The following is a 12,274-nucleotide window of genomic DNA, read 5'->3' on the forward strand; positions in this document are numbered from 1 at the left end:
ATTGGCTGAGCCTCCCTTCGTGGCCCCCCCCCCAAATCACAGTGACAACAAACCCACCATCTTGTTACACCATGTGAGCTAATTGCACAATACATCGGCCTCACAAGTCAATCATACATAAAGTTATTTCCTGTTTAGAAGCTGTTCTTCAGCCTATTGGTATGGCTGGCTATACTCCTGTATCTCCTACCCAGGGTGTGAATCATCCCTGAGAATTTTTCTCACTCTTCCAAGGCAGCGAGCCCTGGCGATGTTATCCAGTGGTGTCAGGCGACAGCCCATGATGTTTTGGTCTGAATTTGACAATAGATGCAGCGGCAAACATTCAAAAGCAAATTGCAGGTCCTACCCATATTATTTTCAAATAACAATATGCCTCAAAAAAGAATACTGTTATTGATAGTGATATTTTTAATCTAACCTTTATGCTTTGCAACATAGACAGATATATGGAATTTCTAATAGCAGTGCAATGTATTAAATAAAACTTTCCTTAATATCATAAAAACAGACTTCAAATCAAAAGTACTGTCAACATATCTACTACTTTTATAGGAAATAGAGCAGTTCTTTTTATGTTACATTCAATTTTAGATAAAACCAAATAATGTTATGCTTGTAATATTGACATTATGAAAGGTGATTAATATTAATAGAATTGTTTTCAATACTTTAAACTTTATAAATAATAGTGTTAATAATTTATAAACATTACATAAATATTGTATTGAAGTCAACATTAAAATAAAATTAATATACAATATATTTACGTTTATAACAATAAAAGGGAAAAAAGAAAGAAAACACGCTTTATTCTGACAGATATACAATATAAACTATTATGTTTTCAAAGTCCAGACTTAACACTATTTAATATAAATAATAGGACAAATATTTTGTAGCTTACTGAATAATAATTGTAGATGAATGGACTTTTTCTGTTTTGTAGTTGATGTGTCTGCAACAGTACCTTTGCAAGTTTCACCTATGGATTTTCACTTGGATCATCAATTCTCCATATCAGTGAGTGAACCTACATTACGCGAACAGCAGCTCCAACAGGAATTGTTAGCCCTCAAACAAAAACAACAAATCCAAAGACAGATCCTCATAGCAGAATTCCAGAGACAACATGAACAACTTTCTCGTCAACATGAAGCTCAGCTACATGAACACATAAAGGTGTGTGATGCAGCTTGAAGGGCAGGGATGTGGGGTATGTGTGTAAGCTTATGGTTCCTATATATTATATTTTTAAAAATTTAATTTGTGTGTGTGCCTCCCTGGCTCCCTGACTGACACACTGACTGGAGTATTATTCTTGCTGATGTGAAAGAAGTTCAGTTTCCATAGTGTCTCAGTGAGTAAGCGAACAATGAGAATAAACAAGACTTTACCAAGGGAGTCTCTTTATTCTTTTTTTATCTAGTTCAGGCTAATCTTCATCCAAAAAGATGGTTTCTGAAAACTTAGAACCAGAGCAAGTTACATGTGAAAAACATTGTGGATTTGGCTAAAATGCTCAGTGGGGGAGGTTGCAAACCACATGGACAGCAAAGGTAATATCATCATGATCAGCAAAAGTATTTTGTTTTTCTGCTACAAGTGCTAGCATATGTTCATATTGGAAGAGTGAATGAAGACAAGATTGCTATGTTACAACACATGAGGGAAAATGCTAATTTCCTGAACAGCACAGCTAAAGGTCTTCAGGAGTGACAAGAGAAAAAGAAACCAGAGGACAGGAAAATCTCCCTTTGGTGGAGACCAACATATGGAAAAATGTATTCCAAAGAAGCATTCTGTTCTAGTAGAGCTCAGAAACTGGTGCAGGCTCTCCTTTCAGAGGACACAAGATACTTAAATGGATCAAAGAAACCTAAGAGCTGCTTTGAGAAAAAGAAAAGGTGTGACATAATGGTGGGTGAGCCCAGGTTGAGAGGGATGGCTGGATACAATACAGATCAGAAATAAAAATCTGTATTGGAATCAGTTTGCTTCAACTCATAGAATTGTAAGGTAGGAAGGGATAGAATCAAGATCACATGAAGTATTAATACCACTTTACAATGCCTTGGTAAGGCCACACTTGGAATACTACATCCAGTTTTGGTCACCACAATGTAAAAAAGATGTTGAGACTCTAGAAAGAGTACAGAGAAGACCAACAAAGATGATTAGGGGACTGGAGACTAAAACATAAGGAGCGGCTCCTGGAATTGGGTATGTCTAGTTTAATGAAGAGAAGGACGAGGGGACACATGATAGTAGTGTTCCAATATCTCAGGGGCTACCACAAAGAGGGACTCAAGCTATTCTCCAAAGTGCCCAAAGGCAGGACAAGGAGCAATGGATGGAAACTAATCAAGGAGAGAAGCAACCTAGAACTAAGGAGAAACTTCCTGACAATCAGTGGAACAACCTGCCTCCAGAAGCTGTGAATGTTCCAACACTGGAAGTTTTTAAGAAGAGACTGGACAGCCATTTGTCCGAAATGGTATAGGGTTTCCTGCCTGAGCAGGGGGTTGGACTAGATGACCTCCAAGGTCCCTTCCAATTATTATTATTATTATTATTATTATTATTATTATTATTATTATTATTATTATTATTATTATTATTATTATTATTATTATTATTATTATTATTATTTTAGAGTCCAATCCACTGCCCAGAACAGGAATCCTTACAGAATCCTGGATAAATGGCTATCCATTTCTTTTCTTAAAAAACCTCAATTATGGAGCACCCACAAATTCACGGGACAAGCTGTTCTTTAGGTCAGTGGTCCCCAACCTTTTGGGCACGAGGGACCGGTTCCATGGAAAGAGGTTTTTCCATAGACTGGAGGGTGCTTGGTTTCACATGCCACCTGCATCCTGTGGATGGGGCTTCGTTTGTTTATGTGGACCAGTTTCTGATATGCAGCGGCCCAGTTCCGGTCCATGGACCGGTGGTTGGGACCCCTGCTTTAGGTAAAACATATCCAGTTTCTGTAACTATTCTTCATAGAATTTAGCCTCCAAGTCCCTTATAATCCTTGCTGCATTCTCATCTGCCCTCTTTTCAGTTCCTCAGCATTGTTTTGGCATGTGACTAGAGCTGGACACAGAGTTCCATTACTGTTAGCTGAGCAGTGCACCATAGACTAGTACTATCACTTCTTGTCTTCTTGACACAATTCCTCTGATGAATCAGCCTCAAATGGCATTGGCTGTTTTGGCAGCTACAATACATTGCTGGTTCATGCTTAATCTGTGGCCCACCAAGATTCCACAATTATTCTTACAAGTACCTGTGCATCTGATATTTCCTGCCTAAGTGCAGAACCTTGCAATTCTCATCATTAAGCAACATTTTGATAACAAAATATCTAGGGGCCAATGCTCAAGTATATCAAAAACCTTTTGAATCTTGAGACTGTCTTGTGATAGTCTAGCAATCTCCCAGCTTTGTGTGACATGCAAATATTGTAAGCATCCTTCTCTTATCTAAACAATTTATAAGTATGTTGACATGGGCCCGATTAAAATTCTGAAGTACCCCCCTACATACTACCCTCCATGTGAGCATAGTCTCATTAAGAATCATTTATTGAAAAAAGATTGTTCAGCCAGCTATGAATCCATGTCGTTCTACTTCATCAAGAAGGAAGTTATAGTTTATCTTATCAAATGCCTTAATGCAGACTAAATATACATCAGCCAAACAAAGGGAAAGGTCTTCCAAAGAGCAGGGGTTGCCAAAGAAAAGACACACTTCCTAGCTCCCATAAAATGGCAACTTTTAAAAGAGCAGGCCCACCCTATCCAATCTGGTAGGATGGGCAAATGGCTTTAGAGAGAATTTCTGTTGGAAATAATGTGGTCCCATGCCATATAGGGATTTAAAGGCAATAATTAACCCCTTGAAATGTGCCCTTAAATGGTAATATTTACACCTTAATGCAGACATGTCAAACTTGCGATGTCACGTGATGTTGCGTGAGGTATCAGAGCTTTTTCTCCATTGCCAGCAATGAGGTGGACGCGGTTTCCTGGTGATGCATCCGGCCCACGGGCTGGCAGTTTGACACCCCTGCCTTAATGCTTGTGGCAAGGTTAATGCTTTTAAAATGAATGTAATTTGCAAGTTTATTATATATTTTACAGTATGTAGAATATATTATATCTGAATTTTTTTTTCAAAATTTTAATACACATTTTCACATTTTTGGGGGGAATCTTTTATTCCAAAAATACTTTTGAAAAAGACTAATTTTTCAATTGAAGAACTTGAACTTTATGCTTTTATTATGATTCATCGTACAGTTAGCCACATGTTCATACTGGATTTGGCATTTTTATCCACTTATTGAGCCCTTCCCAAGGACCTGGGATAAGAAGAGGATGATGTTTTATGGTATTAAAGGTATTGTCACAGGATGTGAGTTGTATTGAGTAAAGCTTTCTTTTGTAGTTGACTGATGGTAAATTTGTCACTGTCGATGGTGTGCAAGTGGTGGTCCAGTTGCTTTGGGATTGCACCCATTATTATTAATACTACCTCTGCTTTCTTTTGCCACAGTAGTTCTATTTCTATTGGCAGGTCTTTGGACCTGCAGATAGAAATAAACATTTCATCAGTGCAACAGTCTAGAATGAGGGTTATTTATTTATTTTATTTATTTATTTATTTGATTTGTATACCGCCCTTCTCCCCAAGGACTCAGGGCGGTGAACAGTAACATAAATATCAAAATGCACAAATACAGAAATTGAAAACAAATTAAACCCTAATGCCCAAATGCAGAAGATAAGTTACATTAAAACAATAATTAAAATAAAACCCGTCAGACCAGACCGGATTGCTCAAACAGATAGGTTTTTAGGTTGCGTCGGAAGGAGCGAAGGTCGGGAGCCATCCGGAGCTCAACCGGTAAACGGTTCCATAGGTCAGGCGCGCCCACAGAGAACGCCCTCCCCCTGGGAGCCATCAGACGGCATTCTCCGAACGGCGGCACCCTTAGGAGGCCCTCTCTGTGGGAGCGCACTGGGCGGAGGGAAGTTGACGCCGGCAGCAGGTGATTCCTAAGGTACTCCGGACCCATGCCATGTAGGGCTTTGAAAACCATTACCAGCACCTTGAATCTCACCCGGAGGACAACTGGGAGCCAATGCAGCTCACGGAGCAGAGGTGTAACATGGGAGTATCGGGAGACTCCCAACACAACTCTCACGGCTGCATTCTGTACCAGTTGGAGCCTCCGAGTGGTCCTCAAGGGCAGCCCCATATAGACAGCATTGCAGTAGTCTAAACGAGAGGTCACGAGCGCATGAGTGACCGTACGCAGGGCATCCCGGTCTAGATAGGGCTGCAATTGGCACACCAGGCGAACCTGGGCAAAGGCTCCCCTAGTCACAGCTATTATGTGGTCTTCCAAGGAAAGCTGTGAATCTAGGAGGACTCCCAAGTTGCGAGCCCTATCTACGGGGGGTAATAACTCACCCCCCATAGAAAGAGATGGAATGTTCTGAATATCCCGAGATGCCGGTACGCACAGCCACTCAGTCTTGTCAGGGTTGAGTTGAAGCCTGTTCCTCCCCATCCAGACCCGAACTGCTTCCACGCAATGGGACATCACATCGAGGGCATCACTGAGGTGGTTTGGGGTCGAAATCAAAAGCTGGGTATCATCAGTATACTGATGATACCCAACTCCAAAACCACGAATGATCTCACCCAGCGGTTTCATGTAGATGTTGAACAGGAGAGGCGAGAGGACCGACCCCTGAGGAACTCCACAAGTGAGAGGCCTCGAGCTCGACCTCTACCCCCTGCCAATACCGACTGCGAACGTCCCATGAGATAGGAGAACCACTGAAGAACCGTGCCTCCCACTCCCAATCCCCTGAGATGCTGCAGCAAGATACCATGGTCGATGGTATCAAAAGCCGCTGAGAGAACTAGTAGGACTAGGACAGAGGAACAACCTCTGTCCCGAGCTCTCCAGAGATCATTTACCAGGGTGACCAATGCCGTCTCCGTGCTGTGTCCGGGCCTGAAACCCGATTGGTACGGGTCCAGATAGTCAGTTTCCTCCAGAACCGAAGGGAGCTGATGCGCCACCACACTCTCAACAACCTTAGCAAGAAAGCGAAGGTTGGAGACCGGACGAAAGTTGTTTAATATAGCTGGGTCCAAGGTAGGTTTCTTGAGGAGGGGTCTCACCACTGCTTCTTTCAAGACTGAGGGGAAACAACCCTCACTCAAGGAGGCAGATATCACCGCCTGGAGCCAGCTTCGTGTTCCCTCTCGAGCCGAATAAACCAGCCATGAAGGGCACGGATCTAATAAACAAGTGGTGGAGCTCAGCTTCCTCATAATTCTGTCCACTTCCTTTGGGGTCACAGGGTTGAACTCCTCCCAGATAACATCGACAAGACCACCCATGTCCTGATCGTCAGACTCTGCCCAGTCGGAGTCCAAACCGGTCCGAATCCGAGTGATTTTGTCTGACAGATGTTGGCAAAACTCCTCGGCACGACCCTGCAAGGGTTCCTCCCTCACCTCCTGATTAAGAAGGGAGCGAGTTACCCTAAACAGGGCGGCCGGGCGGTTATCTGCGGACGCAATGAGTGTAGCGAAGTAATTAGACCTCGCCATCCTCATTGCCGCGAGATAAGATCTAGTAAAGTGTTGTGATTCAGGGTCAGCCTGTGGGTTCGGCAGTTGGGTCGGATGACTCGGATGACTCAGACGAGGGGGAGGAGGGGGGTGTTGAAGACGAACTTGCTGATGATGGCTTGGAGGCTCCGCAGAGCCCTCAGCCAGGCCCCTCTTACTTGGTGGAGACCCAGCTGCGTGAGCTCGACAGTGTGGACGAAGATGACCCACAGCTGGCCCTGTTCAAGGACGCCCGACGCAGGAGGCAGTCAAGTAGGAGCAAGCAGAGAAAGGCTGTGGGACTTCTCGGAAGGAGGCAGAGAGAGGCCACGCCCTGAACTCTTATAAAGGGAGTGTTTGGGGGAGGGCTGGTTTGCTGAAAGCAACCGCTCCGATAGAGGATCAAAGCTCCGGTATCTTGTTTCATGTTTTGTTTTGTTTGTGTAATAAATTTGGCAGTCGTTTTCCAGCCTCTGCCGTTTGTACAGGGGTTGCCTTTCTGCAAGGCCGGTAGCAGGCTGGTACAGAACATAAAGGATCTTAGTCGCGATCGGTCGGATTCAGATCGGGTGGATCTCCAACAGCTCTCTAGGCCCCGTCTCCGATGCTTCATCTCCCGGAGCTCCATGGAAAACCATGGAGCGAACTGGGATCTGCACCGGGTCAGGGGCCGCAAGGGAACAACTCGGTTAAGTGCATCCATGGCAGCCTTTTCCCAGGCTTCCACTAAGGCATCAACCGAGCTGTGAGCAAAGGAGGCAGGTGGAGACCCCAGCGCTGCCTGGAACTTCTCAGGGTCAATTAAGCGCCTGGGACGGAACCATCTTGATGGTTCAACAACTCCACAACGGGGGTGGTATAGCAGAAGACCAGCCTCAGGAGATGATGATCGGTCCATGACAGGGGTATAATAATTGGGGAACCCCCACCAAGATCATCTAACCACCGTCCAGATAGAAAAACCAAATCAAGCGTGTGGCCCCCCACATGAGTCGGGCCCTGAATTACTTGTATCAGGTCCATGGCCGTCATGGAAGCCATGAACTCTCGGGCCAACTCAGATGATCCTCCCAGGGATGGTAGATTGAAATTACCCAAAACTATAAACTTGGGGAATTCAACCACCAGCCCCTAGAGGATATCGAGAAGCTCAGGCAGGGCCGCTGCTGTGCGACTAGGCGGAAGGTATACCAGCAGTAAGCCCAACTGCGCCCTAGGGCCACATCTCAGGAGGAGGGATTCACACCCGGCTATTTGGACGATGGTGGACTCCTAAGGACAAAGAGTCTTCCTCATAACTACTGCCACTCCCCCGCCCCTACCCTGAGCCCGAGGTCGGTGAAGCACTCGGAAACCTGGTGGGCAGAGATCAACCAGAGGGACACCACCCTCTGGGCCCAACCAGGTCTCCGTAATGCAAGCCAGGTCCGTATGCTCATTCTCAATCAGATCGCAAATGAGAGGAGCCTTATTGATTACGGACCTGGCATTCAAGTACACCAGCCGCAGCTCAGGTGGCTGCTTATCCTTGCTCCCGGAGTCTTGGGAAGAAACCAGAGGGTCGGAGCGCTTCACCGCTTGGTTACCTTGCTGCATTCATAATCTGTGCAGGTTTGAATTCTATGTGATGATTGGCTGCTTGTAAGGAACTGTCCATTGATTGGTGGATGGATTGTTAGTTTTAATTGATCTGCCTTGTCACTTTATTGTGAATGGTTTGGATCTTGCATCTGATTGGCTGGCAAAACACTTTTAGTCCTGTAGTTTGCTGTTAGTTCCTTTATTTAGGTGTCAGGCTTCCAGGCTTCTCTGACTCCTCTGTTGTTTGCATGGGTACTGTACAGGTTATCCTCAAGAAATGACAGGGCATTTAATGACTATTCAAAACAATGACCAACACCCCAAAACTGCATACGAACTTGTTTCCAAGTTATGACAGAAGAAATGTTCTTACAGTCATTCCATAGTTATGACAGACCACAGGGGCGCTGCAGTGTCCTTCCCTGCCTGTCTTCCCACCCATCCCCTGTAGTGCTGCTTAGGCCTGCTCCCCATGCCTCTTGGAACCAGTCGCCATGTTGATCACCCCTAAAATAGCAGCTACTTACCAAGCTTTCTGTGTCTATGGTAAACTGGCCTTTAAGGCAGCTTCAGAACAAGCTTCCTAAAACCTTTCCCTTGCTTAATCTCCCTCCCGCCTCAAGCACATTTCTTCTATAAAAAACAAACAAAAAGTTGGGAGGGACAAACTTTTAGATCTCCTCACCCTTCCCAATTAGGTGCTAAAACTAAACTCTCTCTCTCCCATCCAATCAACATCCCTTTTTAAAAACTATCTGATTGATTGACTTTCTGTAGTGGGCAGTCTACAGTCTAGCTAGCCTTTGAATCCTAGCTGGACTCTACATGCAGTTAAGTGGACAGCTAAAGTCTGCAAAGACTCAAGAGTCCTCCATTTTCTGGCACAACTTTTAGGGTTTTTCTTTTACATCAGGCAAAAAAGTTCTCTGAGGGAATGTGCCACAAACTTTACATCATATTTTGACAGAATGCTCTCCTCAGAAGATTCCCTGGATACATGCAAGAACTACACTATTTTGTAGGCACTGTTGTCCAATAGTTAAATGATCCAGATATCCAGCCATAGGCTTAGCCATTCTAGTAATTGCTCGTGCATAATTTCATTTTATTCATAATTTTATTCATCATTCATGTTGGGTGTTTTTAAAATAATTAACAGAGTTTGAAGAGACCTTGGAGGTCTTTTAGTACAACTCTCTGGTATACCTTTCAGACAAATAGTTGTCCAATCTCTTCTTTAAAATCTCCACAATTTCTGGATGCAGGTGTCACTGCTGCAAATATTGACATGTTTTTGCACTGACAATATAAGAGGCAGCCTTTTGCTTTAACTGTTTGGTTTTGAATCACTAAAGGGTGGGAGAAATGTAACCCAGATGTTTTGACAAGACAAGGGATAACTGCTTCAGGAGGGAAGTGAAACTTTGTGTGTTAAATTAATTGGTAAATGTGATTCATGACATGTAAATAAGGGAGGGAAATTCTGTATGATGTGGTGTTCAAGGGGAAGAGAATTCAGATTCTGGCATCCATCCATGAGTGTCGATGCTCCGTTCTGCTCATTATAGACTTTTTTAGAATAAATAATCATGAAGTGCTCTTTGATGTGTTTTTTAAATTGGAACCATGACAGCAGGTCATTCTGCTGATTAATTGTTCTGTCAGAAAATTTATCCTTAGTTCTAGATTGGTTCTCTCCTTGATTAGTTTCTATTCATTACTTCTTGTCCTGCCTTCAGGTGCATTGAAGGACAACCCGCCACAGCACAACTTGCCACGGGACAACTCACCCACGGGACAACTCACCCACAGGAGAATTCAGTGCTGTATTAATTGTTTTATTTCATTACTTTTATTATTTGTGACCATGTTTTCATTGAAATTATTGTAACTCTTGTATTTCTGGATTCTTTTTTTATTATTATTGGCCATGGTTTCATTGAAATTAATTTAATTTTTGCATTTGTTTAATTGTTCTGCAGTGAATCCCATGGTGAGTTGGCTGTGGCCAGTTGTCCATGGCGAATTGTCTCATTCCGTTTTAGAGAATAGGATGACTCCTTCTTTCTGCAGCCCCTTTAGTTATTAGAACACTGCTATTATGTCACCCTTGGTCCTTTTTAAAAAATTTTTTAGATACACTCAATTTCTGCCACTGGTCTTCGTATGTTTAAACTTCCAGTCCCCTAATCATTTTTGTTGTTCTTCTCTGTACTCTTTCCACAGTCTCAACATGTTTTTTATATTGTGGCAATCAAAACTGGATATAATATTCCAAGTGCAGTCTTATGAAGACATTATAAAGTTGTACTAACTTTTTATGTGATCTTGATTCTATCCCTTTATTAATGCAGCCTAGGACTATGTTTGCTTTTTTTGGCAAGTCATTTAAATCATTGATGAAGATATTGAAGAGTACTGGGCCTAAGATACAACCTTGAGTTACCCCTCTGCATGCTTCTCTCAATGTACGTGCAGTTCCATTAAGAATTGATTACATGTTGACTTCCGGTGGCTGCGCGGCGACGGAGACAGCCTTCCCGGGCTGCCCGCGGCTCAGCTGAGTGATTTTCGCCCGAAACAGCGCCGATCAGCTGTTCGGGCGAATTTGAAGCCCCCTCCTCGGGAGAAGAGGAGGGGGTGAGGCCCCAGGTAGGGGTTGAGTTCTCCGGGGCCGCCTGAGCTTGCAGCTTGGGTGGCCGAAGGATTGAACTCCCCCGTAGCCTGGGTCGCTCCCAGCTGGCCAGCGCCTCTGCTCCTGACTTTATGGAGCAGAGCCAGGCGTCTGCGACCACCCCTGCCTGAAGGAAGGACTATGGAATAAAAAGAGCAGGCAGAGCGGTACAAGAGGAAAAGGTGAAGAGGATTATTTTATTCTACTCTCGAGCTTGATGGACTTTTTAAACTCTAAGTGAAAGTGCGTCACAATTGAAAGTAAAAGATGGCGGCTAAACCTCCCCCTAAAACTCTTCGGAGTGCTGGAACTTCCCCGGTGCAACAATCATCATTGCAGGCATTGCATCCTCCTGATGTAGTGACATCGAAGGACTTACAAGATGCTCTTGAAAAACATACCCAGGTAATCTTGGAATCAATTTTGGAATCAATGGGTGATAAATTTGCACAGATGGAGGAGAAATTGAAGAAGTTGGAGGAGAGAATGGAGGAGAGGTTGGAACAGAAGTACAGGGTGATGAAGGTAGACATTTTGTCTTCAGTGTATAAAGTGGCTGAATGTGTGGAAGATTTGGATGAAAAAGTCAAAGATTCGACTCAAAAGAATGCCATATTAGAAGCAAAAGTATTGGAGAATGAAGATTTAAGAGACAAAATGGATAGAGAATTGAGTCTTGCTCAATATTTCCAGATGCAGTTTGCCATTAGAATCAGAGGTTTAAAGGAGAATATTAAGGAAGATTTAAAGCAGCTGGTTTCTGAGGCTCTCGAAGTGGTATTGAATCAGCCAGCATCTGAAATAAAAGGAGGCATGGATAAAGTGTATCGTGTGAACTCATGGATTGCTAGACAGAGAAAGTTGCCTAGAGATGTGGTGGTTTATTTTGCAAAAAGGGAAATTAGAGATGAAGTTATACAAGCTGCCTATGATACTAAAGTCGTGATTGCTGATCAAGAAGTTCTGGTTCTAAAAGAAATTCCTCCAAAGATTTTAAGGAGAAGGAAGGATTTTACATTTCTTGTGCAAGAGCTCAAGCAACGAGATATAAGGTTCAGATGGGAGATTCCAGCTGGGTTGATGGTGATGCATGAAGGTAAAAGGTACCGTCTGGTTACTGTGATGCAAGCGCGTGATTTTTACATTTCTTGTGCAAGAGCTCAAGCAACGAGATATAAGGTTCAGATGGGAGATTCCAGCTGGGTTGATGGTGATGCATGAAGGTAAAAGGTACCGTCTGGTTACTGTGATGCAAGCGCGTGATTTTTACAATAATGTTTTAAAAGCAACCCCATTAACATTTCTGGAAGCTGCAAAGGGATCTGGAGAAGGAGAATATCAAGAGGCTGAAGATGGACAGACAGAGGAGAGTGG

At 43.6% G+C, this 12,274-nt stretch overlaps 1 protein-coding gene across 4 annotated transcripts in view; it reads left to right on the plus strand.

Annotated features, from left to right (window-relative positions):
- Window positions 1-12,274, plus strand: part of HDAC4 (histone deacetylase 4) — a 392,113-nt gene that overhangs the window by 79,265 nt on the left and 300,574 nt on the right. For all 4 annotated transcript variants that reach the window (XM_081338797.1, XM_081338799.1, XM_081338798.1 and 1 more), the window contains one exon: window positions 950-1,182. In XM_081338797.1, the coding sequence (XP_081194923.1) occupies window positions 950-1,182 (233 nt within the window). The remainder of the gene's footprint in view (window positions 1-949; window positions 1,183-12,274) is intronic.

This window comes from Vipera berus (genome assembly GCF_964194415.1).
Source record: "Vipera berus genome assembly, chromosome: 1".
Taxonomy (NCBI): Eukaryota; Metazoa; Chordata; class Lepidosauria; order Squamata; family Viperidae; genus Vipera; species Vipera berus.